Here is a 27,635-nt window from a genome sequence, read left to right as displayed (position 1 = left end):
TCCTTGGGAAAGAACTGAATGTCCCCTGCTCTGTTTTACCTGCATTCTGCCATATATTTCATGTTATAGCAGTCTCGGATGATGACCCCGCACATGTTGTTCATTTTAAGAACACTTTCACTGCAGATTTCACAAAATGCAAAGAAGGTACCAACGTGAGATTTCTAAAGATAGCTACAGCACTCGAACTAAGGTTTAAGAATATGAAGTACCTTCCAAAATCTGATCGGGACGACGTGTGGAGCATGCTTTCAGAAGTCTTCAAAGATCAACACTCTGATCCGGAAACTACAGAACTCGAACCATCAAAAAAGAAAATCAATCTTTTGCTGATGGCATCTGACTCAGATAATGAAAATGAATATGCATCGGTCCACACTGCTTTGGACTGTTAGCGAGCAGAACCCGTCATCAGCATGGACGCATGTCCCCTGGAATCGTCGTTGAAGCATGAATGGACATGTGAATCTTTAGCGCATCTGGCACATACATTTCTTGTGGCGCCAGCTACAACAGTGCCATGCGAACACCTTTTCTCACTTCCAGGTGACATTGTAAACAAGAAGTGGGCAGCATCATCTCCTACAAATATAAACAGATTTATTTGTCCGAGTAATTGGCTGAACAAGAAGTAGGACTGAGTGGACTTGCAGGCTCTAAAATTTTAGATTGTTTTATTTTAGTTTTTTTGTACATAATTCTACATTTGTAAGTTCAACTTTCATGACAAAGAGATTGCACTACAGTACTTGTATTAGATGAATTGAAAAATATTATTTCTTTTGTTTACAGTGCAAATATTTGTAATCAAAAATAAAGTGAGCACTGTACATTTGGTATTCTGTGTTATAACTGAAATCAATATATTTGAAAATGTAGAAAACATCCAAAATATTTAAATAAATGGTATTCTATTATTGTTTAACAGTGCGATTAATAGCGATTCATTTTTTTTAATCGCTTGACAGCCCTAGTTAAAATATCACCTTATTTAGGTGAAGGAAGGCAGTGTCACATGCTTGTGAGTAGCAGTGACTCAAGCAAGCTATCAGGCAGACTGTTTTTTGTGGTTTCCAAAACTCCAGTTTCATTTTTTGTTGTGATCTGGTGTATTACCTTTTTTGTTTGTTTGTTTGTTTTAAATGGGGAGGGCTCTGAAGCTGGACCAAGACAAGGGGAGAAATCCAACTCCACTTACCAATGTGCCCATCAGACTTAAGACTTGCAACCTTGATGCCATTTTGCTTGGAGGGTAAGGCAGAAAATAAACTGTTAGCCTTAAGAGTGTGGACTGCAGAGCGGCAGTGGTAAACGTGCAGGTGAATGCATGTAAGATATACAAAAACAAATGGAAAAAATTCTAGGAGATGCACAATCCTCATGGAGAGATGAGCCAAATACCTCAAAAATGTCAGGATGAAAAACACCCATGTGTTGGTGAATTCCGGAAGCAGTGAAAGAACATTACTGTCGTTATTGGAGACATGCTGTCCACATACATGGGAGACTGGATTCTTCTGGCCAGCAGTGTCCATTGTGGCTGTACCTGTCACCCTAGATGTATCCCGCCACGTAAGGGGACACAGGGCAGCGTGGGCCTGACTATCCCTTTGTGCCTTCGCCCATACAGAGTCCTACAGGGCTCAAATACTGTAATAGCAAGGAAGGAAGACAGGATGTGGAATCCATTTGGACAACACATCTCAAAGAACCACAGTTACTATAAAGGTAAATAAACTGTTACTTCTTTGAGCAATTGTTCATGTGGATTTCACTGTTGGTGACTAACAAGCAGTTGTCTGTTTGCTTGGAGATGGATAGTAGAAGTTTTACTTAAACAATGACCGCAGGCACCCAATGTGAAAACTTTTACAAAAGAGTAGTGTCTTCTGAATGCGTGGACTGCAGTCCATGTAGCTGTCCTGCAGAGTTCAAAAATAGGAACTTTCTTCAAACAGGCAGCAGTAGAGGAAAAGGCAGAGATGTTGTTGCTGAAACCTCTGCTTCTTTCTTGGCAGTTCTGAGATCCTTTGAGCTGGCAGAGAAATTCTGCTTGAAGAAAATATCTGGTAATACTTGCCTCCATCTAGAACATAACAGCTCAGGGAGCAGAGGCACCCTAGATATTTTAAGGAATGGAAAGCCTCGTCTGTCTTTAAATTAAAAAGTTTGTTGCCTTCAAAGGGTAGGCCCTCAATTGAGATGTTTGGACATAGAGGTGTCTCAGAAGATCTCCTTGGCTCCAATCTTCACAGATTTCCACAGTACACACCGCTGTGTCAGATGCACCCAGTGTAGCCTGTAAGGAAGTGTAAGATATCAGCTATCCTTTGGGCATGCTGGTCTTTAGTTCCTCTTGGTGTTCTTGAGGTACCCTGCCCACAAATTCAGACACTTGTCCCAATTCAAATAATTGTAATTGGACAGAAGCACTTGGTACTTAGCTATGGGCATCTGCCAGCTGGCAGACAGAGTGTGTATCTGAACAGATCCAGACTACTAGGGTCTTTTTTCCTAGGTTAACATTTGGGAGGCCCCTGCTGCTTCGGCCTCTTTTAGATGGCAGCTACCACAAGTGATGCTGGTAATGGGTGGGAAGAACGAACTTGGGACCTTCTGTCAGCTCACTTGGATGTGGATGGAATAGATATTGGCATGAGTCACAGGTCTTTCACAGGTTCCAACAGTACAGGCATGGCAAAACTGCCAGGCATGGGAGGACACAAGATGTCCAGGAGTTTGTGAGGTTTCTCCTGCACCACTTCCACAGGTATACATAGAGTCTCTACCATGTGCCTGATGAGGTCCTGGAATGCCTTGAAGTCATCAACTTGAGATGACATTGGGTGATTTACTGCCTTCTCGGGAGAGAAAGAGGAGACTGCAATGGGTTTGAGTTGTTCTTCCCCTTATAAATACTACTATTCATCACTTTCCTCCTGCTTTTCCAGAATCTGAGGCTGCAATAGCTGGCCGAGCTGTTTAGTCTATATTGCTTCTTCGGGGAAGAACGATCAAACGCTGGCAGGACCAATAATACATTCTAAATAGAATATAGATACACCCCTGTAGGGCATCCAATAGGCTGATACAGCATGGGTGGGGGAGTTAGGGGACACCAGGAGGGATGGTCTCTATAAGCTCTACTGCCCCTTTCAGATTGCTCCCCAGAGTCTCTCCCACTGTGCTACCCAAACAGGGGAAGAAGGGTATGCAGGTGAAGAGTCCCTACTATGCCCTGACAGGGATGATGAAGTAGTACACCTCTGTCAAGGAACAGGCATCCTCTCAGAAGTGCCCTGGCTCTGTTCTCTCCTTAACAGAGTAGTGGGTGCAGTTGGTACCAGAAATACCCCCTTTAACTGTCACAGTGACGTCTCAAGATCTGATGACTTAGCTATCACCACCCTCAACCTCTCAGAACAAGACAGCCAGCACCAGACTCTCAGATAAATCACCTTGGCACAGTATATGCCCTAGGTACCAACACACTAGCTATTGATGTGCTGAGGACAGAGGAACTTGGTTCCAAGGTTGCCTGTAGAGAAGTGCTGAATACTGAGGTGCCAGGTTCTGAACGACTGGTACTGAGAGAGAAGCAGTCAGCAGGGTTAGTGGGTACTTCCTGTTCTAACAGTTAGTTCCAGGGCACCAGAGGGATCCTTCTCAGGCAGCAGTTGGCTGCTCCTTGAATGCTGAGCTTGAGACAAGTCAGAATTATGAGTCACGTGCCTTGTGTAAGCAGACAGACCAGAGTACTGAGGTCTAGCTGAATCCTTCCTTTCGACGTGCAAGGAGGCTTGCATATAATACTACAGAAGGAACAATCTTAAGTGGGCTTCTCTAGCTTTTTGAGCCTGCTTAGAGGAGGGGGGACATACCCCTCTCCTAAACAAAACAGGCACCTCGAGTGCCCACCATTAAGTGGCACTAAAGCTTCACAAAAAGGCTGGTTTTAAGCCCCGGTGGTTTCACTTCTGTCGTTTTGCTAGAACTCCTGTAAGGAAGAGGGCAGGGAGGGAGTTCCAGCCTTATATGATTTTTGCATGTGTTACCTAAAGGCAACAAGTCTAACTAACCACTGACGCTAAACTAGCACCATCCACAGAGAAGCAAGTGGACATTGTAGGGGTTCTGTCTCACTGCCACAGGTGGTAACAAACAACTGAGCGATGGTTGGGCCTGCTCTGCCCTTTATGCCCTCGGTTGGGTGTGGAGGTGGAGGGGCCAACGGACATTGCTGGCCAAAAGAATCTTATCTTGCATGCCTGGGGTGCATGTGCACCACAAGTGGAATGCATGTGGATGATCACTTGAAGAATGCTCAATGTATCCCATCTTTATAGAAAAGCTGATTAAGATCCAAATCCCAAGAAACTTTAAAGACCTAGCCTGTGTTGAATATTTGTACAGGATTTCACAAAGGGGATGAGTAAACAGTTATACATAACTAATTGCAATAATAGCAGACTATAAATGTCAAGACAGGATGCTGGAAGCTCTATGCTAAAACATTTTAAGGGATTGAAGCACGAGGGTTTTTTTTGTTTTTGTTTTTTTAAACAGATCCAACTCAGGGCAACTGTTAAAAAAAGGCTTTAGTGAAATAGGCTTTTTAAAAACTACAGCATAATGGGAGTTGGAAGGCCTTTGCTCTATTCCCAACTCTACCAGTGTCATGCTGTGTGAACTCAGGCAAGTCACCTGTCTGAGTTTCTCCTTCTGTAAAACAGAAATAATACTTAGCGACACTTTGTAATGTTAAAAGATCTTTGCATCAAAAGAGCTTTAGAAGTGAAAAGTTATACATTTGAATGTACAAATGTTTGTGCCTCTGCTTCATTCAGAATGTTACCTTAACATAAGGGTTATACCAGTGCTTCTTAAAATGAAACAAGTATTTAAGGTGAAACTTAGGAGGATCAGAGAATGGCAATAATGTGATTGGGCAAAATAGAAGGCTGGCGACTGAAAAAGTTTACACAAGGCATAAAATATAATTATTCTACATAGAAAATTCTCTGCTCCACATTTACCATATATCAATTATTCCATCAAGGGAAGTAGCTCTGCTATAGAAACTAAGTGATAACCTCCATGATAAACTAACTTGATAGGACAGAAAATGGCCTAAATTCTTGAGTTCTACATAATAGCAAGGAAGACTAGCAATGACAATAGCTGCAATAGTGCCAAATAACGCCAAAATGTTCTCTTTCCCCCTAAAACAATGGAAAAGCTTGGTTCATAGGGATTTCAAAGTTTGAGTCCTAGGAATTCTAAGAATTAATCAGGAGATTTTTCTGTAACAGAAGAAAAAAGCAAACAACAAAATGCAGACGTCTTAGCAGCTCTGGTTTCATGTACTCTGCACCATATTTAATGCTATGCGTTGACTGACACTCAGAACCTCCATGAAACTATTTAAAAAGGAAAGCTGTGTATTTGTAGTGCTCCTGCTTCAGACATTTCACATTACCTTTTAAAGATACTCTTAAGCTCCTACTGGAGCTTTTTTCAGCCTACAAAAGTTGTTCAGATTTTTTAAAATTGCTTTAAATATTCAAACAAATGACAAGGAAGTTCTGAAAAGATAAACTTACCTGATAAGATGGCACTGAATTGTATGGAACAATCACACCCTGTATCTGATTTCCAACGTTGTTGTGTTGGCTACTGACTAGATTTTGATTCTGAGACTGCTGAACTCCAACCAACCCCTGGTAGGCTTGCTGCTGGTTAGGCATAACTTGGTACCCTGTAATTACACAAATATTCAATCTTGTTTTGAAAACAATTACATTACATCTATAACATGTTTTACACACAGATGCACATATGGAAAGGTTACGCAATTTTGTTAAGACATCTAATAGAACTTTCTTATAGGGATGTCAGGCCAGACTTAATCCCAAATTCATGTTTTGGAAGAACAAGCATTTACAAAAACAAAAGAGTAATAGACTCAGACTTTAAGGCCAAAAGGGGCCACCATGATTTAGTCTCATCTCCTACAAGCCACAAAACCTCACACACTCAGTTCTGTAATAGATCTATATCCTCTGATGAGTTACTGAAGTCCTCAAATCTTGATTTTAAGTCTAAATTACAGAGGCTCCACCATATACTCTAGTTCAAACAAGCAAGTGACCCATGCCGCATAGGAAGGCAAATTCCACCCACACCTCCACCCAGCCCCCAGGGTCTCTGACAATCTGGCCTGAGAGAAAATTCCTTCCTTACCCCAAATATGCCAATCAGTTAGACCCTGAGCATGTGGGCAAGACCCACCAGCCAGACACTTGGGAAAGAATTTTATGTAGTAATTCAGAGACCTCCTCATCTAGATATTAGACTTTAGAGTAAAACAGTGGAAACATGAAAAATTAAAAACAAAAACAAACAGTCCCCTGCATTCTTTGTAATCCAGATATTGCAGCATTGGGGCATACATGACAATCTCAAAATGAAATACAGTAGAAACAGACTGTACCAAAAAAGGGAAGTTGGTTAGTGTTTATTCTTCAAGCAATCGATAATGCAAAAAATTAAGCTTGATTTTGTAAATTCCATTAATTTTTATAATTTAAGAGGTTATTCATATCTTTAGTAAGGAAATTTTTTGTTGTTGCTTTAAATATATGAACATTAAAGCCAGCTGTGTCCTTTTAAAAACTGGTTATTCCAGCTTTAGAGAAGTCTCAGTTGCATAATAAGAACAGTTAGGTTTTATAAAAGTACTAGTAGGAGTTCTCCAAAAGTAACAACTAATCGAAGTAAACATAAAAATAAACCATTGGCCCTTCAACTCTGGCAGCTTGGTGAGAGTGGAATTTACAGTGTGTATACAGAGAATTAAGATCGTTTGGATCCATTCGTCTACACCACGAAATACCAAAACTCAAATCAGTTAGTCTGCAGTGATGATAGCAATACCAATATGGAGACAATTACCATTTTCCAAGTGCCACTGAACAATGTTGGATGGTTATACAGTAACTGCTTGCACAACACTATAAATGGGCTATTCTATCATTAAGACATGTATGTAACTCCCATTAATACTAATGTGAATTACACATTGTATCAATGACAAAATAATATCTCTCATTGATTTGACTTGTAAGCAAGTGAATTTATTTAGTTTTCCCTGTCAGAAGCACTTTTATTTTCAACAAGCCTAAACTTTTAAAAACTAAAAAAAACCTTAAGGAAGTTTCTGCAAAAATACCACAAATTTAACATCAGAATGATTACGAAAACCACAAGAACCTTTGAAGAAAAATGTTGTGTGTTATAACACAACATCAAACTCCATTAGTCTTTATTACTGTGATCAGGTAACATAAATAAAATAATAAAATAGCATTGCTTTGATGGTCCATCCAAAGATACTGATAGATTTTGCTGGTTTTCTAAAGCTCTCTGGGGACAAAACTTTTCTGCCTATGGACAGTCTGGTGTGGCCATGACAGCCATTTCTTGCCCATGATTACAGATGCCACAAGGTCCAGGCACCTCTTCCCCTTTGCATCACCTTCACAGGTTGCCATGGTTTACCTGCAACCGACGAAGCGAGAGGTGAAGAAACTGAAGCACAGATGGAAGGATGACTCTTGACAAAGAGTTTTTAGGTTCTTGCGCCAAGGCTAAGGTGGATGTCAGGAGATTCTTCTCCTCTGCTGTTATGTAGGCAAATCCTGCTCAGTGGAACCATTTCTACTGGTAGGTCATCTAATTAACTAAGTCTGCTTCCAACCAGTTTCTGAATCAACTTCACCCGATTCTCTACTGTCTTGTACCTTGTGTAGTCATATACACGTGTGCAAAGTGAACATGAAATGCTACCAAATTAAAAAGGGGGTGAAAAATATAGAAAATACAAAGGCAGTGGAAATTCAAGGGTAAGTGCTGCTCAGTGGCGGAAGCTCTCACGTCTACATCATGGACAAAACTGTCAAAGCCTCAGGAGCTCCCAAAATAGTAATATGACACAAGAGTATAAGCACACCATGCTCCCTGGATGAATTTCATCCATGCTCCCAACTGGAAGAGGTTCTATTTGTGGCATGTGAGAGCCATTCAGCCACGAGTCGATTGACAAAAACCAGTAGGGGATACCCAAGCTCATTATTGGCAAGGTTAGAGAGGGCAAGCTGCCAGCAGCCCTCAAACACAGAATAATTCAGCCCTTGTTTGCAAGAGATCACTTTATTTTAAATAACCTTGCAAACTATTATCTGGTCTCTAAGCCTCCCCTTTTCTGGGAAAGGTCATTAAGAAATTGATGGCAGGCCAAATCCAACTGACACACTCCGATTCTTTGGCTATCAGTCAGCCAATTCTTTCCTGGCAGTGGACAGAGATCAAACAACTTTTTACTTCTCTGTTAGAATATAGATTATTAAATATTTACATACAGTGCCAAAGGTGCACCTGCAGCCCTGTCAGAAAAGGTGACAGCACAGAACTGAAGGGTAACTGATGCTGTAGGTTGATGTCACCGTATCATATTTGTAAGGTTATCTTTACCACCTAAGGGACTAAAGAATCAATTAAAAATTAAAATAGAGCACAGTTAAGCACAAAATAAAAAGGGCAACTACATGAAATTTTACACAGCTGTAAAAATCATACAGGGGACTTTGCCTATAACGAAGAATTCAGAAATGTGTCCGCCAGTCCCACTTCCAGTTTCTTTAAAAACTTATGTTCAATACAAAAAGAGCAATGAAACTTGCCTGATTTCACTGTGAATTACACCTGGATCATACTGGGATGAACATACAAAACAGAATGAAACAGTGTGTAAAGGCCAGATGTACTGCATATGCTGACTCAGTAGTTCATTAAAATCCATATGGACAAAAATGGCAATGACTCGGCTCCAAAAAAAGGCTGCTCTTCTATTTGAAGTGTTGGTCACTTCTCAAGAAGAATCTAGTATATTTTCTACCTTTCTGGAATAATGTCTCAAATTCACTCAGTAACTTAGAACTCTGCTCCCTTCTCCTTCTATGTTTTGGAGGTAAGTGATGTACCATTAATTTTACAGGGTGCTCAGAAAACATGATGATGATAGCTAGAGAAATACCTATATGTAAACAGCACATTGCTTACACACATTCAAATGACTAGTCATGCAAAACTGTAAGAAACAAAACCTTTTACAAATACATATGTTTACATGGATATTGTAGAATTAAGAGGTTGTTCAGAGAAGGGCAATGAACATTTTTAGAACATGGAAGAACTCGTATGGAAAGAGATTAAAGAGACTGGCATTGTTTACCTTTGAAAAGAGATGAATAAGAAGACACGATAAAAAGTATAAAGAATGGCTAATAGAAGAGAGAGGCAGCATCAGTTTTCCCCATCTAATAATACAAGGGGATATTAAATGAATTTTAAAAGGTGGCAGATTCAAAATTAATAAAAACTCAGCAACACTCAAAAAGGGACTAGATAATTCATAGATATTTAGGTCAGAAGGGACCATTATGATCATCTAGTCTGACCTCTTGCACAACGCAGGCCACAGAATTTCACCCACCACTCCTGCAAAAAACCCTCACACCTATATCTGTGCTATTGAAGTCCTCAAATCGTAGTTTAAAGACTCCAAGAAGCAGAGAATCCTCCAGCAAGTGACCCGTGCCCCATGCTAGAGGAAGGAGAAAAACCTCCAGGGCCTCTTCCAATCTGCCCTGGAGGAAAATTCCTTCCCGACCCCAAATATGGCGATCAGCTAAACCCTGAGCATATGGGCAAGATTCATCAGCCAGATACTACAGAAAATTCTTTCCTGGGTAACTCGGATCCCACCCCATCTAATATCCCATCACAGGTGATTGGGCCTATTTACCACGAATATTTAATCACCAAAACCATGTTATCCCATCATACCATCTCTTCCATAAACTTATCGAGTTTAATCTTAAAGCCCGATAGATCTTTTGCCCCCACTGCTTCCCTTGGAAGGCTATTCCAAAACTTCACTCCTCTGATGGTTAGAAACCTTTGTCTAACTTCTAGTCTAAATTTCCGGGTGGCCACTTTATATCCATTTGTTCTTGTGTCCACATTGGTACTGAACTTAAATAATTCCTCTCCCTCTCCAGTATTTATCCCTCTGATATATTTATAAAGAGCAATCATATCTCCCCTCAACCTTCTTTTAGTTAGGCTAAACAAGCCAAACTCCTTGAGTTTCCTTTCATAAGGCAAGTTTTCCATTCCTCGGATCATCCTAGTAGCCCTTCTCTGTACCTGTTCCAGTTTGAATTCATCCATTATATACGTAACAAAAATATCCAGAGCTACAATACTTAATGCTAACAATTTTGGAAGAAACATGAGGAAGAAACCTAATGTGGGAAGAGAGATCATTTCACACCTGCGTAACTGCAGGGTTTCTTGCACCTACTTCTGAAGCATCTGGTGTTGATCACTGTTGGAGACAGGATGCTGGACTAGACAACTACTGAGTGCAAACTAGTATGGCAATTTCATATTCCAATACATATTTTAAATTAAGAGTACAACAATTTCTAAAGGACAACAACTGAGAACAGATTAATAAAAGCACTCATATTTTTGTTTGAAGTGTCAACAAGATTCAATTGAAACCAATTCAAATCAACATATTTCATGAAATATAGTAACTTCATGATGAATGTGATCAAGCACTGGGGACAGAACTAGCATATTTCTGTCCTGCAAAGACAACCTTACCCTTATAAATCAAAACACTGTACCTGTGACCACAACTGACCACATAAAATGATGTTTCCCTCCAACTTAGCCCCACAAACAGAAGCAGCAAATTTCAGACAAGGGCTCAAGGTGGATTTGCTTTCTACTAGGTAGAATGATAGCTGTTAAAATAACTGATTTAAATGAATGTTTACAGGAAAACCATGGTTGTTACTCCTGCCTTGCCTCACCCAAGCTCTAACCATTAGACTCTGACTAGGCATGACTGCCCGCATCCTGGTAACTGACAGCTTGTTTGTGAAAAGCAAAGCCAAACACTGCACTGCAATTGGGACATATCACGACTGAGCTATATTGGCATGCATATGTGGGTGAAGTTTCCATAGAACTTGTCCTCATTATGCCACTCGAGTTGGGTTTTGGTATTTTTACTGGCACCAAAATGTTCTCAATCAATGCATGAACATAGCACATCAATTTATTCGGACTCTTCCTAGGATAAAAGCAGCATAATGTAGTTCATATACAAACTGCAATTAACACAAACATATTCATTTAGAAAGATCACAAAAGGGCATCAGATAAACTCACAAAAATGATTAAGAAATATTTAGAGTATTATCAGCCATTTGAATTAACACTGTAAATTGGTTTTATTCATACCTGTTTGTGAAAAAGAGCAGCACTGAAATCTGAATGTGATAGGACAGTCAGTATATTAGGATATTAGCTTCAGAAAATTATGCAGCTGAATCTTAGTTCCATTATTAAAGAAACAATCAGACAGTATATCTGTGCATTAGATTCGAAATACAAGACAGGTACTGCACATAAATATTTTCCACTTGTCACTATCAGTGCCATTTAATTCATACTTTGAATCAATATTAAAAGGGACTTCCCAAAGACAGCACTTACAGTTTTATTTAACATGAAGAAATCTGTGATTCTGAACTATATATAAACTTCTCATGGCTTAACTATCCTTACAGATTTTTTTTAAATAAATGAGATGCCGCAATGTATTTGGTGACTAGATGACGTAAGGCACGCAAAAGGAAGTATACTGGGAGTAACTGTATTAATATTGAAGCTACAGAATATGATGGATGCAATCAATAGTGCTGCAAACTAAAATTCTCGTTTCCAAGCAACTGCAATGTAGCTGTGAATATTTTTCAGTCTCTACTGCACTTCCAGAAAGAGAATTAATTTTGCAAGCTTAGGAGAATAACTAGGACAATATAAATTGATTGCTAAGATGGTTCCCCAGAGGGTTAAAAAAGGTTCTCTTTGTAGCTTTACTATTCCACCTCGGCACAGGAAGTGCAATGACAGAAATGCAGCACTCAGCAGAAAAAGGTGGCACCTGCTGGAACAGATGGTTTTATTTTCAGAAATATTCTGAACTAGCACTAAATAAAACCACATGCTTCTTAATATTTGCTCAGCAAAGTAGTTAAAAATATTTTAATCTATCAGTTAACTTAAATAAAATCTTGTTTATGGCACCTAGATCTCCACTTAATGCAGAAAAACACATTAAAAGAGATAATTTTTTCAATGAAAGTAACATTTAACAAAAACAACTCAGTTAGAAAACTTCATGCAAATAATAACTAGTGGTAATTTTCAGAGTTAGAGGTTGTACAGCAGATGCTGGTTTTAACTCCCTCTTAGGACAAATACAGTTACACCCTTTGACATGAGTCACTTCCTCGATTAGCTGAAGCACCATCTTCCTGAAGTTTTTTTTTTATGTTGACACATTTTGGACAAGCAGGTTGTAAACTCTTTGATCAAAAGGCAGCATACAAGTTAAACACACACCCGAAACCCCTTGAAAAGGAAGCAAGGAAGCAGCTGAAAAAGAGACCGGTTCACTGTGAGAAATGTAACCCTCTCAGACAGTGTTACGGCCCCGAATCCAACAGCTCATGAAAAAGGCCAAACCATTCCACAACATTAAATAAATATGCTTCAGTTACAATGTTCTCTGAAGTAATCACAAATGTAAACAAATATTTGTACAAAAATAAACAGTTCATTGGAAAGTTGTTTTATAGTTATTAAAAACTTCATAATACAAATAAAATTGACAGCTATTAATCAATACAATTAAAAGAAAGATGTATTAATTCTCAGTTTGGTATGGTACATGCTATATTATCCAAGTGGCACACTGCTAATGTCGCAGAGGCAGCTGCTGCAAATAAGGACCAATCATTTTAGGTACAACTTTGTATTGACTTAATATAGCAGTCTTCTGAATTTTTACCCAACAAATCTAAAAAGAGGACACCAGAAAAAACAGGGGCACATCTCCATGACTTGCTCAGGTGGTTAATACTAGCATGTGGAACCTAGGGTCTATGTGGAGCAAGTTGGTGGACTCAGTCTAAATACTTACTGGACAGATATTGACAAAATAAAATCCATCACCACAATTAGTATTATTGTTTGCAGGCTCAGCAGAGGAGCCAAGAACTAAATGGGATTAGAGACCGGATCACCCTCCTACCTCTAGTGTCGTGGTACCCCAAGTCAGGATTAAGGTACACTGGGATCTGCAGGGCTGCTGCCTTATGTTTTATCTATTTTGGGGATAGAGAACTTTCAACTCCATACTTTATACAAACACTACATTCACTTAAAATGTAAGATGATAAAAATGCACATTCCAGTTATCTTTGTCTGTGCTGCATGAAACTACATGGTGGGATGTGCCACCAAGGGAAGGTGGTCGTTACACCGTTCTGTATAGCACGGAGATCCTGTGGGACCAATTTTATACAATCAAGTTTCCAAACAGAAATATATACAATTATTTACCTGACAGTAACTGTGGTTCTTTGAGATGTGTCATCCATATATATTATACAGGTAAGTAACTGATTCTTCTTTTGAAGATTGTCCGTATATATTTCACTGTTGGGGATGCACTAATGGTCACCTCGATCACAGGAGGTATTCGGAGTTTACAAAACAATGATGATAAGACGGCCCTGCCAAAACACTGATCAGAGCCTGATGCTTCCTCTATGAAGTAATGCTGAGTCAGTGTATACACTGAACCTCAGGTAGATGCCCTAAGTATTTCTAATAGTGGAACATTTTTCAAAGAAGCTACACTCTCAATGGTGGGTCTAAGTTGTCTATTTCATAGCACAACTTAATACATGTATAAATTCAATTAGGAAGTCTCTGTGTTGATATGACCTATCCCCATAAACTACACATAATCTGGGAGATATACCTATATAGATTTAGGGTAAGGACAACACTGTAAAAATACCTACAATGTGAAATTTAGCATCTGCTGGAATGTGGCTCTGGAAAGAAAACAGGCAGATGTATTACTTGGCTGACATCAAAGTCTGAGACTACCTTTGGCAAGAATTTTGGGTGAGGTCCCAAGATTACTCCACATCTGTATGAAAAACTATGTATGTACATTCTGCCACAAGAGCTTGTATCTTTCCTACCCTTTTGGCAGATATTATTGCTACTACAAAGGCAGTTTTGATGGAGAGATAGAACACAGAACATATAGCAGGTGGCTCAAAGAGTCAACCCATCAACCCAGGTCAAACCTGTCAGCCCAATTCTGAGATCTCAAGAAGTGGGAGGCTTTCTAACTGAGGGAAATAGCCACATGAGGGCTTTGAAGAACCTAGCTACTGTAAGGTGTGAAAATGAGGAATACTCACGAAAGGGAAGGCAGAAAGCAGATATCGCTGCATGGTGGACCCACAGGGAGCTTACAGATAGCCAAATGTTCTTTAGTAATAGAAGGTAATCCCAGTGTATCTGAGTTTGAAACAGAGACAAGGGGTGGTGTGGCCTCATAATGAATCTCTTCCACTCGACAAAATAAACAAGCCTTGCAGAGTCCTTTCTACTGTGGATGAGAATATTCTGTACTTCACCTGAACAGGTCCTCTCTGCTGATGTTAACTGGCCAATATCTATGCCACCAGGTTCAGGGACAGTGGATCCAGATGGAGGATCTGGCCATCTCAGATACCACATCCGACTGAAGAAGCAATTGGATCTGAGGCTGAATGCAGAGATTTCCTCAGGTCAGAGAGCCAGAAGCACCTCAGCCATGCTGGTGCTAATCATGATCATCCTGGCCATACCCTATCTGAATTTTCCAATGACTCTTGGGAAAAATGGAATTGGAGGATAAGCATGCATTAGGGACAGAGATCAAGAATGTGTTGGAGAGAGAGCCTTGTGTCTGCCCTTCTGTGGAGCAGAACTTGAGACACTTGTTTTCATTGGTGGTCAAGACGTCTATGGTTAGATGATCTCACCTGATGACTTCTTGGGTAATGGTACCTTTTATTGACCACACAAGGTCATTTGCAAACTATCTGCTGAGGTGATACCATTTTCAACTCTGGTAAATCTATGGCTAATGGAGTAATCTTGTGACAGATACAGTAATTCCAGAGATTTACCACTCCTTGACATAGATACAGAATCTTGCTTCCCTTGTTTGTTTATATAAACACGGTTGTAGTGTTGTCTGTCGTGACCTGAATTGTCAGATCTTTCAGAGCTGGGAGGACAACTATATATGCTTGACAAATGATCCTTACCTCCAAGACGTTTATGTGAAGCCAGACTTCTTGAGAAGTCCATAGACCCTGTTTAAGAGTATGCCTACAGTACAGAAGCTACACCAGCATAGCTACATCACCATAATGTGGACACAACTACATACCAGAAGGGGTTTTTCTATTGGTAAGACGACCACTTTCCTGAACAATGGTAGCTCCATCAATGGAGGAAAAGGTTACTCACTTTGTGCAGTAACAGTGGTGCTTCAAGATGTGTGTCCCTAAGGATGCTCCACTTCAGGTGTGCATGCATCTCTCGGGCCCTTGACCGGAGATTTTATCTTACAGTTGTCCATTCAGCCAGTTCATGCACCCCATGCTAACTCGTGCCACACATCAAGACTAAACAGGGATGCCTGGGTGAACCACCCTCCATTCCTTCTCCCCCTCAATGCCCCACAGAGAACAGTCAGAAGCAGAGGGGAGAAAAGGTTGGGTAGCAAAGCACCTATACGGCAACATCTCAAGGAGCCACAGTTACTGCACAAGGTGATTAACCTCCTCTTCAAGGAATGTTCCCTATGGGTGCGCCACTTCAGGGGACTTCTAAGTAGTATCCCTGATGGAGGGAGCGAACTTCGGGATCGAGTCTAGAACTGAAAATAGTACCACAGGACCAATAGCTGCATTAGATATGGCAGCATGGATCAATGTGTAAAGTTTAGAAAACCTATGTACTGAATCCCATGTAGCAGCCCCACGTATCTCGGATAGGACAGGTTCTTGAGAATGCTGTGGATGTTACTTGTGATCTGGTAGAATGTGTTATCAGCCTTTGGGGCAGATGAACACCTGCTGGATCGTAACAAGTGATAATACACTCGGATATCCATCTTGACAGTCCCTGAGAAGAGACCATGGACCCCCAGAATCTATCTGTGAAGAAGATATACAGTCTCGGTGACTTTCAAAATTGTTTGTATCTAAGTAGAAAGCCAATGCCCTTCTAACATCCAAGTTACGAAAACATGTCTCCTGCAGAGAACTATGCGGTTTTGGAAAAAACATTGGTAGATGAAGGGATTGGTTCAACTGGAAAGCCAACAGTACCTTAGGCAAGGATTTAGGGTGTGGGTGTAAAAAGAATTTGCCCTTAAAGAACACTGTAAGGGGGTGGAGTGGGGGAGAGCTACCATTAAGGCTCCCATCTCCCCAACCCTATGAGCCAACATGATGGCTACTAAAAAGGCTGATCTTGGAGGAGAGAACTGGTTGCCATTGGTTCAAATGGAGGTTTCATAAGGCATCTAAGTATCAGGCTGAGATCCCAGGTCAGGGCAGGGTCTTCAATCTGGGAGTAGACATTCCCCAGACCCTTAATTAACCTGGACAACAAACATGAGGTGAGCAAATACCAAGAACTCATCCACTGGAGGATGAAAGGCTGATACTGTGGCCAAATGAACCTTAAATCCAGCAAACTGATAACCCCGACTTCTTTAGATCCAACAGGTAATCTAGGATGACTGAAAGATGCAAAGATTCAGGCAGAGGGTGGCAGTGGCAACACCAAGGGAAGAATCTCTTCCATTTCTGCAGGTAAGTAGTGCAGGTTGTCTTCTTTCTACTGTTTAATAACACCTGTTGCACTTCTGCAGAGCAGGAGGATTCTAATCCTGTGAACCATAGAGGAACCATCCCCTGAGGTGGGGAACCCCAAGCTGGGATGAAGCACATGATCCGCAGCCTGAGAGAGCAGACCAAGAGTGGGCCAAAGCTTGAACGGTGGTCGGATGCATGGATGAAGCAGGTAAGGGGGCCAAGGTTGTCTCAGTCAAGTCAGGAATATAAGGATAACTGGCTTTGTCCTGTCTGATTTTGTTCATCACTTTTAGTATCAGAGGTGTTGGAGGAAACACAGAGCAGACCCTTTGTCCAAAATGGACGACAGGCATCCTGCAAAGAGTTGTGGCCCAGTCTCCCGCTTGAACAGAAGGTGGTGAAGGGAGCCACCTCTGGAAGTCCCCATCCTTGGAATATACTGCCTAGCTCCCATTTGTAGTTCTGGGAGAAGCATCTGCTGAGAACATCAGCTGCGGTGTTCTGAATACCCAGGACGCAGATCTGATGAGTTATGCACCAGTTCCATAGTTTCCTTACTTCGGTGCACAGGGAGGGAAGGATCTCGCTCGTCCTTGCTTGTTGATATAGAATATGCAAGATATGTTATTTGTCATAACCCTGATGAGGGGTAGGAAATGAAGGCAGGTGCTCCTGACTGCCCTGAGTTCCCACAGACTGATGTGGAGATTGGTTTCCTGAGTTGTCCATCTGCCCTGAGTCATAAGGGCATTGAGGTGAGCTCCAGATCCCAACAGGATTTCTGAGGATTGGAGCCAACAGGATCCCCTCATGGCAACTGATACAGCCATAGATCGGAATGCCTTGTCATCAACACTGAGGGCTGCTTGAAGTGATGAATGTGCAATAAGTTGTCCCTCTGAGATGAAGGATTAAACTCCTCTCTCTCACCTTGAGGATTTCTGTCACAGAATTTGGAGGAGTCCCAATTAAAATAATTGTACTTCACCAATAAGGCCTAGTAATTGAAGATTCTTACTTGTTGGCTTTACACCAAATAATTTGTGTGATTGTCTCAAGGTGTTGCTTTCTGCTGACTTTTTCTGGTTGAACCAGTGACTCAGGTGTAGGTTGTGTGGAAAATTGCTCAAAGTCAAGGGAACACACTTGCTATCAGCAATCTGTTCTTTTTGATGCTGGTGCCAAAGAAGTCTGCCAGAATAACTTAGTTGGCTCTAAGAGCCCCTCATTGATGGGAATTGCAAGTCATCCAGGTACAGAAATGTGAAGAATGTCTAGGAGCTTGAGAGACTTCTTTTGGACAACTTCCACTGGAATCTTCAGTGCATCAGCCAGTTTTCTGGAACATCTTGTAGTCTTCTGGAGGCAGATATATAGATATAGCCTCATCAGGAAATGAGGATAAGATGGGCACTAGTATAGGATGGTCCTCTGTCTGTAAATCCTCATCAAAGCCCTAACAACTCTGTTCCTTTGGCATCACTGCAGTTTGGGCTGGTGAAGAAAGATCTAGCCCTGGACCAGGATGCAGGTGCTGGTCTTCTAGGCTGATGAAATCCCCACAGTGCCCAATAAGGCTGAGGGTGTTGATAGGCATAGTGAGCAGGTAGCCATGGGGCTGGATACCCCTATACATTTCACAAAGGTGTCCTTCTGAGAGCTCTTACATTTGGAGTAATAAAAATGAGCTTGACTCCTTCTCTGGTGTATACTGCTCTGGATATCTAGCTCCCAGAGGATGAAATGGTGACACCTCCCTACCATTTTCAGAGCCTGAGGAAGAGAAGGCGTATTCCTCCTGTTCAGTAATGGAATAAGCGAGTTGGTCAGTACCAAAGGAAGTACCTTCACTACTGATAACAATGGTGAGTCCAGCACTAAAGAGGCCATGATGTTGGAGGCACAAGGACACTCAAGGAAAAGGCAGGCCCTCCCACGGACACAGCTGACCAAAAGCATGCACACAGCAGTAGAACATATATATGGACAAGTACACAAAAAAGAACCTCCTTCTGTTGTCGAAAAAACAGCAAACTGATTACTTTACTTGATTTTAGGGCCTGGCTAGCAGAAGGTGACTTTGCAAATTACAAAGTGCATGATGTTGCAGTGAAACCCAGACCCCCCTCCCCCAAAATATTTTGCACTTGTATAGTACTTTTGTTGCAATAATCTCCAAGTGCTCTACAAACATTAGTTAAGCCTCATAATACTCCTTGGAAGTGTTGACAGAATACCTGTTTTACAGGTAGGTAAATGGGACACAGGACTTGCTCATGGCCACACAGCTTGGCAGCAGCAAACCTAGGAATAAAAAACATTCCTTGGCCCATGCTCTAGCATCTTAATGACATCTCCTCTCAACCATGCTTATTGGTTCAATATGCACGGATAACATATTTACAGTCTCATTGTAACCTAGACGTGAGGCAGATGAACAAAAGGGGGGGAAAATTGATATCTCCTATTTTTGTTCATGTAACATGCAACTTTGTGCTTAATTTGAGGCTTATGATACTGCAGCAGGTAAATAGAATCTGAGCCCATGATGCATAACTTTAAAAGCAGGAAAAAAGCCCAAACCCCAAAACCCAGCAGCACGCTGTAAACAATCTGTGAAATGAGAACACCTTGCTCAGAGAAAATACAAACAGAAGTCTTGAGCTGTGCTATTTTACTGGCATCAAATACATACAAGTTTCAGCTTGGATAGCCAGAAAAGCTCACCCAACCTTACAAATCTAAACTAACTCCTTTCCACACTAAGTTGTCATAATTCAATTTCCCCCTGACTCTTAGTTGTTTATCATAACTCAATTTCCCCCTCTAACCAGGGCATGGTTAGGCCTTAGTGAGAATGGGAATTTATTTACTCCCACAAAAAGTCCAATTTTAAATACATTTTTAAAATGTCATACTTTATAATGCCTAATATCATTGTAGTTACATTGTGGCTGTGTTTCTTGATAGCCTTCATATTACACATAAATTAATGGTAATTATAGGTTACTATACAACTAAAGTGCTTACTACTACTTCGGTTTCATACTTAATGCATGTATTTTTAGAATCTAGATAATTAACACACTAATTACCGTCAGTGTAGCTCAACTTCTGGTTACATGAATTAGTACATATGACAGGCCACAGATAACTGAGCCTTGGGCAAGCCATAAGAAAAGGAGCTGTATGCATGGACAAAGCTTTAGGCTGACAGAACTGAGTACGTATATAGACAGTTTTGTGAGGTAGCAACAGGCAAATCTGCAGATCTAAGATATCTGGGACAAAGTAGAAAGTTCAGAGTCAGAGGTTACCCCAGTATTATAAGATGCTGGATGCAACTGGGAAGTTTAATTCAAGGAAGGAAATAAAGATAATAAAACTTGTTTGAACAGATATTCCATATGCTCAAAAACAGCACTTCTATCTAAAATTTTTAGCTGAAAGAAGTTTAGTTGGTCAATACAGACATGAAAGGTGGCAGGGGAGAAGTGGTTCAAGGTTTTAAATATATAGTGTATTAAAAGTGGCCAAGATATAGTACGAAACCCATAGATTATATATATTTATATTTATATAACTCTATAAATTATCTGAGGTGGGTAGAATCTATAAGAAACCACTGCATCCCCAGTAACGTTAGCAGGCACTTAAGTGAATTTAACCAATCAAAGTCTTTTCTCATTTGCAGTACCTGAAGTACTGCCTCATAAGCAAAGGTACTCTGAAATATAAGGAATTAGAGAAGACATCTTTTTGACTTGGAAAAACAGGGAAATTGTTATTACACATTTCTGCAGAGCCCATTATTGTTTTATCTGGGTGCTCTGTAGAATAACTCTTTCTTATACAGATCAAAGGGCGATGTATCAGCACAAGGGGTAGTTTTTGATTTATTGGTAGTATCTAATTAACAGCCTTAACACATGGTGATATACTGTGATAGAGTAGACAATATCCTGGGGCAGTTACAGATTGAAACAGGCTACCTGGATATGGAAATACAGATGTTTCCTGGAGCTGTGAGGTTTTAACTATACCTGCTCATAACCCATATTCTACAGCACCTGTATAAACTCTAAATACATGCAGAATAGGATCAGGTATCCTGGCCTAAATTTTCAAGTGACTAGTAATTTTGGGTGCCTTAGTTTTTAAGTGACCAACTTGAAATACCATATAAAGACCCGACTGTAAAGAGTTTGTGTCTGAAGTTGGGCTCTCAAAACCACTGGTCACTTTTGAAAGTTTAAGTCCTTGTGTCTCAGCCTGCTCATTTCTTTGACCCAAAAGAAAATAATCTACTTCTGGAGTTCAACCTACCTGGCCACACAGAAATTGTGACAATACAAGTTAATTATAAGAGTAAAAGTAATAGCTATGATTAAAAATGACTTAGAAGGACAAGATGAACAAAGAGGAGACGAAGAAATGTAGTCTTGTGGGACTTTGTAGAAGAGAGATCCAATCACAGAAGAAGAATAGCCCATTACCAGAACCAGGAGGAGGAATTTGATAAATATAAAGTGGCTCAAGTCATCAGGATGTGATATTTGTCTGGCACTTGTTACCTTCAATCACAAATGATTATATATAGAAAAATCATCATCATGCTGTCCCTCCTCAGTTATGGTATCTCAAAATCAAAAAGGGACAGCAGAAAAATACAACAGTGTCAATACTTTCTAAATATTCATTTGTAGCCCTTTGTACATCACAATTTCTAAATTAAACATTTTCAGACTTACTTCTCAAATGTCCCTCCACTTGAGGGATGCAATTCATTTTTGTTCCAAAGTTCTCAACTCTCACACAAGTTTGGTGCCCCGTACAGTTACAAATCAGTTAAATTAACAAAAAAAGACAAAATAAAGAATAAGGAGACTGTGGTTTACAGGATGAGTTATTTACACTAATGGGTCAAGTGAATATGGTGAATAACTTATTTGCATTTTTCATTTTGGATCTTGTTATATACCATGTTCCCCATTTAGGCCTTTGCACCTTGACAGAAGTAGAGTTGAAAGAATAATTAAAAAAAAAAAAGTAAATGCACACAAGGCACAGTGGATAAAAATCCATTTTTAAAAATTTAAATAGGATTTTTATTATTTTGGGATTCAAGTAATAATAAGTTTTTCTTTTAAAAATAAACTGTTTAAAATCGGAATTTAATACAAAACCTGTTAAGGCCTAAACTTAGTGCAATCTCTTAAAACATTTTTCAATAAAAAACAAATAAGCTGAATCCATTAGTGTCTACCTAAAACTCAGAGTTAAAAGCTGCTTTTTATATATAGAAAGGATACGGGGAAAATCTTCTAATTTCTGAAGTCAAGCTTTGTAAATATGGCACAATAGGTCATCTACCTTTAAGGACTTGATTCTGTGGGAGACCCAGAAGCTGTGCTCCCAGACGCAAGCGACTAGCACAGTAACTGAGGAGAGACTATCATTTTCAAGAGACTTAGACAAGTAGGAACTTAAGCTCCAACCACTTTCACACAGGCATAACTGAAAATTTTCCCAGCCTGACCTGAAATAATCATTTTAATTCACTGACTTCAGTTAATTAACTGACTACAGTTAATCCTTCTGGTTAACATATCATTTAGTTGTAAATGTGAAAAATGTTTTGATAAGAAGTTTATGTATCCAACACATTCAAGGTCATTTTGTTCTGTGTGTTTAATTAAATTTCAGTTACAATTCTAATGCAGTTCGACTGAAATCATGAGCAAAAAGTTTATTATGTAGTAAATACAGTGTGTCATTCACCATTTTTAATACACCAAAAATGTACAATTAATAAGTTATATAATTGTTTAAATAAGTGTATACAGTTATAGTGTACCCTCCAAAGTATCAAAAAGATGTAGCAAATTTAGTTGGTGAATGCAACTTTCTTTAGAAAACCACTGAAGTACAAATGGAAAAGTTGATTACAGTTGATGATTTAAATCAAGGCTTTCCACTTGGTGATTTAAATGAGTCATCCCTGACACAAAGGAAGGTATAATGATTTCAGCTAATGACCACATGCCACATTTAAAGAACAATCACAGTTCTTCACATTGGAACTGCTACAAAGTTGTACAAATTGAAAGATATTTCTTCACCATTAGCAAATATTGCTTTACTGAGACTTCAATATCTGACAGTACCTGCAGTTTCCTTTAACACCCATAAGCACGTGAAGTAGTGAAAAAATTCTGCAAACCTGTCTGCTGTGCTGGCTGTGGCAGTGGTGGGTTTTGCTGTGTGTTGTAATGGACAGAAGTAACTGGTCGATATTGTTGATTGGAGTGTGGATATTGGCCTGGAGCACAATAACAAGCTGGCATCTAAAAAGGAGCAACATTTTGGAGATTCACATTTTTAGGTTTATAAAAGGCAGAGTGCAAAAACACTGAATGCTGAAAGAATTACAAAATAAAGGCAATTCTATTTTCGTCGGGTCATACCAAAGTAAGTAGCTGCTTTGTTTGAGTTTCTCAGCACCCACATAGGGGCATTAAAGAAAAAGATGATGATTAGGATTCCTAGGCCAGTCTTCACAGCAAAAATTTTAAAAGTAGACATTAAAACTAAGCACAATAAAATATGTGCAGAGTATGAGAATATATAAAATTTATATTTGATTAGGTTAAATTTGGTTATATTTAATTTAAAAATATCACTATTAATGATACTATGTACTTCCTAAACTCTAATTTTCTAAGTCTTTAAGAGTTACCCGTGGATAGGCATGAAGCTGGGACAATTGCTCATTCCCCAAGTAAACGGAAGCCACTGACTTCAAACCACAGAATTAAGAAAATAAAATTTACTAACCAAGTCCATTGAAATATAAAATGTTCACCAATGGTGTCAAGGATATTCTCTTAAATATCTCTGAGAATAAAATATAAAGCCTTTGTACCTGTGGTAGAGGTTGCTGCATATATCCCTGTTGCTGCAGCACTTGCTGGTTGACAGGATGGCTGGATGCAGAATAGTTGGGAGTAGGGACTGGTTGACCTTGTGGAGGTGGCAGAGTTGGGGCTGTTGCTATGATATAGCCAGACTGTTGTGTGGGTTGAAGGACTACAGTGGACTGGAACATGGTGGGGTGAGGATCAGCACCATCAGCAGATGACTGGCGGGCAAGACTCATATGGCTAAACTGTGATCCAAGGTTGTCTTGCTATAATAAAAAAAGATAATAAACATTACATTCACAAACATTCAAACTGGGAAGAGTATAGTTGCTCAGTAAATTCTTCAGTAAGTGAAAAATTAAAACATGCACCTGTGCAATGACCATATGTTAAAACACTAAAAAAGAATGACAAGGCAAGCTTCAGAACAAAAATAGACAGTGTGCTAAGAACAGTGCAGTAATTATTCAAGGTTAATTGTGGAGAAGTTACACACAAACGGAGAGAAACTAAAAAGGTTTAACATCTTATGCTAGAAACAGATTTTCTTTCATAAAAGAGGCTATCTTTCATAAGAGTTAAATATAGAATTGCCATGAATTAGAATCAAACAATTTAAACTATGCCAATAACTTTTCAGATGTAATTCCAAATGGGAGGTTAAAATGTTTAACTAATCAAAACAGGATGCATATAGCTTTGCCGTATTTAAGAAAAAAATCTGATTTTCTAGAGATTGAGTTAATAATGCTACTAGTCTTGAATAAGAAAGACTGTCCATTAATCTAAGAGTATATAATACTGCTAATATGATACCAAGATCAACTGCTAATCCTCAAAATAGGCACAAATGTTCAGTTCTGCATGAGTCCATGGTGTAGTCTTATTTATTTTTTGTATGTATTATGGTAACATCTACAAACCTCAGTCAAGGATTGGGGCCCATTGTGCTAGGCAGGGCCAGTGCCCAGTAATGTTCTGAGTCCTTCATTATTGTAATCCCAAGCACTTTTTCTACAGTTTATACTGGGGTCTGGAAATAGTACTCATTGCTAACAGTTGTATTTGGTGTATCATCCAACAGTAATATGGCGATCATCATTCCAAAGAAAATGGGCAATCACTAATATTACATCTTTTGCTAATCAGTAAGCTTCAATTCACACCTTAAATCTGGACTTTCCAAAAGGCAATAGAACACAGAAGTACTATGCCACAGCTATATTATGGCCACCTGGCCCTCCTCAGTTTGTCCTGAGGAAGATCATATGGCTGATATGTACACTCTTCACGAGCTAAGGAGATAAAGTATTTGGAAAACCATCTGCATTGTATACAAATATTTTCTTTACTTTTTCTGACTTCTGTATTTTGCGGAACTACATCCTGTTTTTCATGATGAAATACTTTTTCCTGAATTCTGAGGGTATGTCTAATGAAACCATTAGCAGTTTTCAATTGCACTTAAGAAAATTACTTATTATATGTTCACAAGCAAATTTTTAGCTCTTTATTTGCCACGATAAGTCAATTTAGGCTTTTAGTACATTGACTTAGGTCCTAAAGATGGCTTACTGACTCAACTATCCAGCTTAGCCCTTAGTTTTTAGGTATAACATCTCAATGTCTGCTTTTAAAAATAACGAACAGAGGAAAGTTGGTTCATAAGGAGACTGAAACATGAATTCTTATACTTATCCACCAAAAACTTGTACTGTGTAGGCGGAGGCAGTGCAAGTTACCTAAACTCTGAGCTGTAGAGTTTACCCTAGAGCCGGGGTCAGCAACCTGTGGCACGCACATCAAAGGTGGCAGATGAGCTGATTTTTACTGGCACGCTGCTGCCAGTCAGGGTCCCGGCCACCAGTCCCGCTCAGCCCAGTGCTGGCCTGGGTGAAAGGAACCCTAGGCTGGCAGTGTGCTGAGCGGGGCCAGTGACCGGGACCCTGGCTGCCAGGAGCTGTCGGACAGAACCCGAGACCGGCAGCAGGCTGAGCCACTCAGCCTACCGCCAGTCTGGGGTTCTGTCCACCAGCCCCACTCAGCCCGCTGATGGTCTGGAGTTCCAGCCGCCAGCCCCTTGCCAGCCAGGGTCTCAGCCGCCGGCACCGCTCAGCCTGCGGCCGGCCTGAGTGAACGGAACCCCAGGCTGGCAGCGGCTGAGCAGGGCTGGCGGCCAGGACCTGGGCTGGCAGGAGCCAGCGGAGCCGCTGACGGTCTGGGGTTCTGTTCACCACCCAGCTCAGCCCACTGACGGTCTGGAGTTTCAACCGCTGGCCCTTTGCCAGCCAAGGTCCCGGCCATCGGCCCCGCTCAGCCTATTGCCAGCCTGGGATACCAGCCGGCGGCCCCGCTCACCTCGTGGCTGGTCTGGGGTTCCAGCCACCCTGCCCCCTGACAGCCAGGGTCCGAGCCTCCGGCCCTGCTCAGCCCTCCTGCTGGCTTGGGGTACCGGCAGCCAGCCCAGGGCTCTGCTCCTGGCCTGGGCCCAGAGCTCTGCAGTCCTTATCAAAAATTACACTACAATTAGCTTAAAAACTTGAAAAGTTAAACTTTAAAACTTTGTATATTGCAGTAATCGTTAAAAAATGTATAATGTTAATAAACACATACGTTTGATGAAACAAAGTAGTTGTACTTATGTGCCTGTGCTTAATTTGTGTTTTCAATAATTTACCTTCTAAAAAAATCTCGCATGTCTTGCACCCGCAGAAAGGGCATCTTGCACCCCCAGGGGGTGTGTGCACCACCAGTGTGTGCAAGAACCACTGCACTAAACTGATAAGATCTGCACTTTAATTTTAAATGAAGCTTCTGAAACATTTTAAAAACCTTGTTTACTTTACATACAACAATAGTTGAGTTATATAATATAGACTTAGAGAGACCTTCTAAAATCGTTAAAATGTATTACCGGCACGCGAAAGCTTAAATTAGAGTGAATAAATGAAGACTCAGCACACCACTTCTGAAAGGTTGCCAACCCCTGCCCTAGAGAGATGATATAGTAATTGAATCCCCATGGGCCATTTAACCTGCTGTCTTTTTGATGATACTACTAATAAAGAGGCAAACATAACTGTCTTTTTAGGAGTTATCGATATCTATAATCTAGATTCTTGACTGAGACCATCACCCATTTCACGGTGCTGAATGAGTACTAGCCATCAGACAGTACCGAATATAGGATGCTACCAGAACAGCCTGCATTTGAACCAGTGATCCATAGGTGAATTGCTTTGCATCTGTTACTAATCTTCACTGCGTGTCACCAGTCTATGCTTTAATAAAGCCTAAACATAAATCAGACAAATGGATTGAATAACTGATGGAACAATCAAAAAAAATTCAGAGTGCAGTTATTTTCTTCCTTCAAAACTGTACACCCAAATATAGGTAACAGTAATTACTCAAGTGATTTTAATTATACACAGCTTAATGAAATAAGATGAATATCTACATTCTTTATTAGAGAAATGGGCATCTGCACTATTCCAGCACTATTAATCAAAATATTAGCTATATATAAAACTACAAATAAATTAAAAGTAGGTAGTTACTGAATAATAGAAACATGCATTAGAATGACAAAGCAGAGGTATGGGAACCAGGAGACCTTCAGTTCTAACCCAGGCTCTGATTCAGATTCCAGCCTTGGACAAGTGACTTATCTCCATCATGTTTTGACTTCCCTATGCTAAACTGGTGAAATGATACATACTTATCTCATAGGCGTATTGTATTACTTAGCTCTGGTCTACACTACGGAGTTTAGGTTCAATTTAGCAGCGTTAGGTCGATTTAACCCTGCACCCGTCCAGATGAC

The 27,635-nt window shown here is 40.2% G+C and overlaps 1 protein-coding gene across 8 annotated transcripts in view; it reads right to left on the bottom strand.

Annotated features, from left to right (window-relative positions):
* The window catches only part of R3HDM1 (R3H domain containing 1), a 163,914-nt gene that overhangs the window by 20,265 nt on the left and 116,014 nt on the right, over window positions 1–27,635 (bottom strand). For all 8 annotated transcript variants that reach the window (XM_084643971.1, XM_084643965.1, XM_084643968.1 and 5 more), the window contains 3 exons: window positions 23,812–24,075; window positions 23,110–23,233; window positions 5,604–5,758 (listed from right to left, as the gene is read on the bottom strand). In XM_084643971.1, coding sequence (XP_084500097.1) covers window positions 5,604–5,758; window positions 23,110–23,233; window positions 23,812–24,075 — 543 coding nt within the window. The remainder of the gene's footprint in view (window positions 1–5,603; window positions 5,759–23,109; window positions 23,234–23,811; window positions 24,076–27,635) is intronic.

This window comes from Lepidochelys olivacea (assembly GCF_965140295.1).
Source record: "Lepidochelys olivacea isolate rLepOli2 genome assembly, chromosome: 11".
Taxonomy (NCBI): Eukaryota; Metazoa; Chordata; order Testudines; family Cheloniidae; genus Lepidochelys; species Lepidochelys olivacea.
The sequence above is the reverse complement of the archived record's forward strand: the minus strand, read 5'-3'. Positions and strand labels throughout refer to the sequence as shown.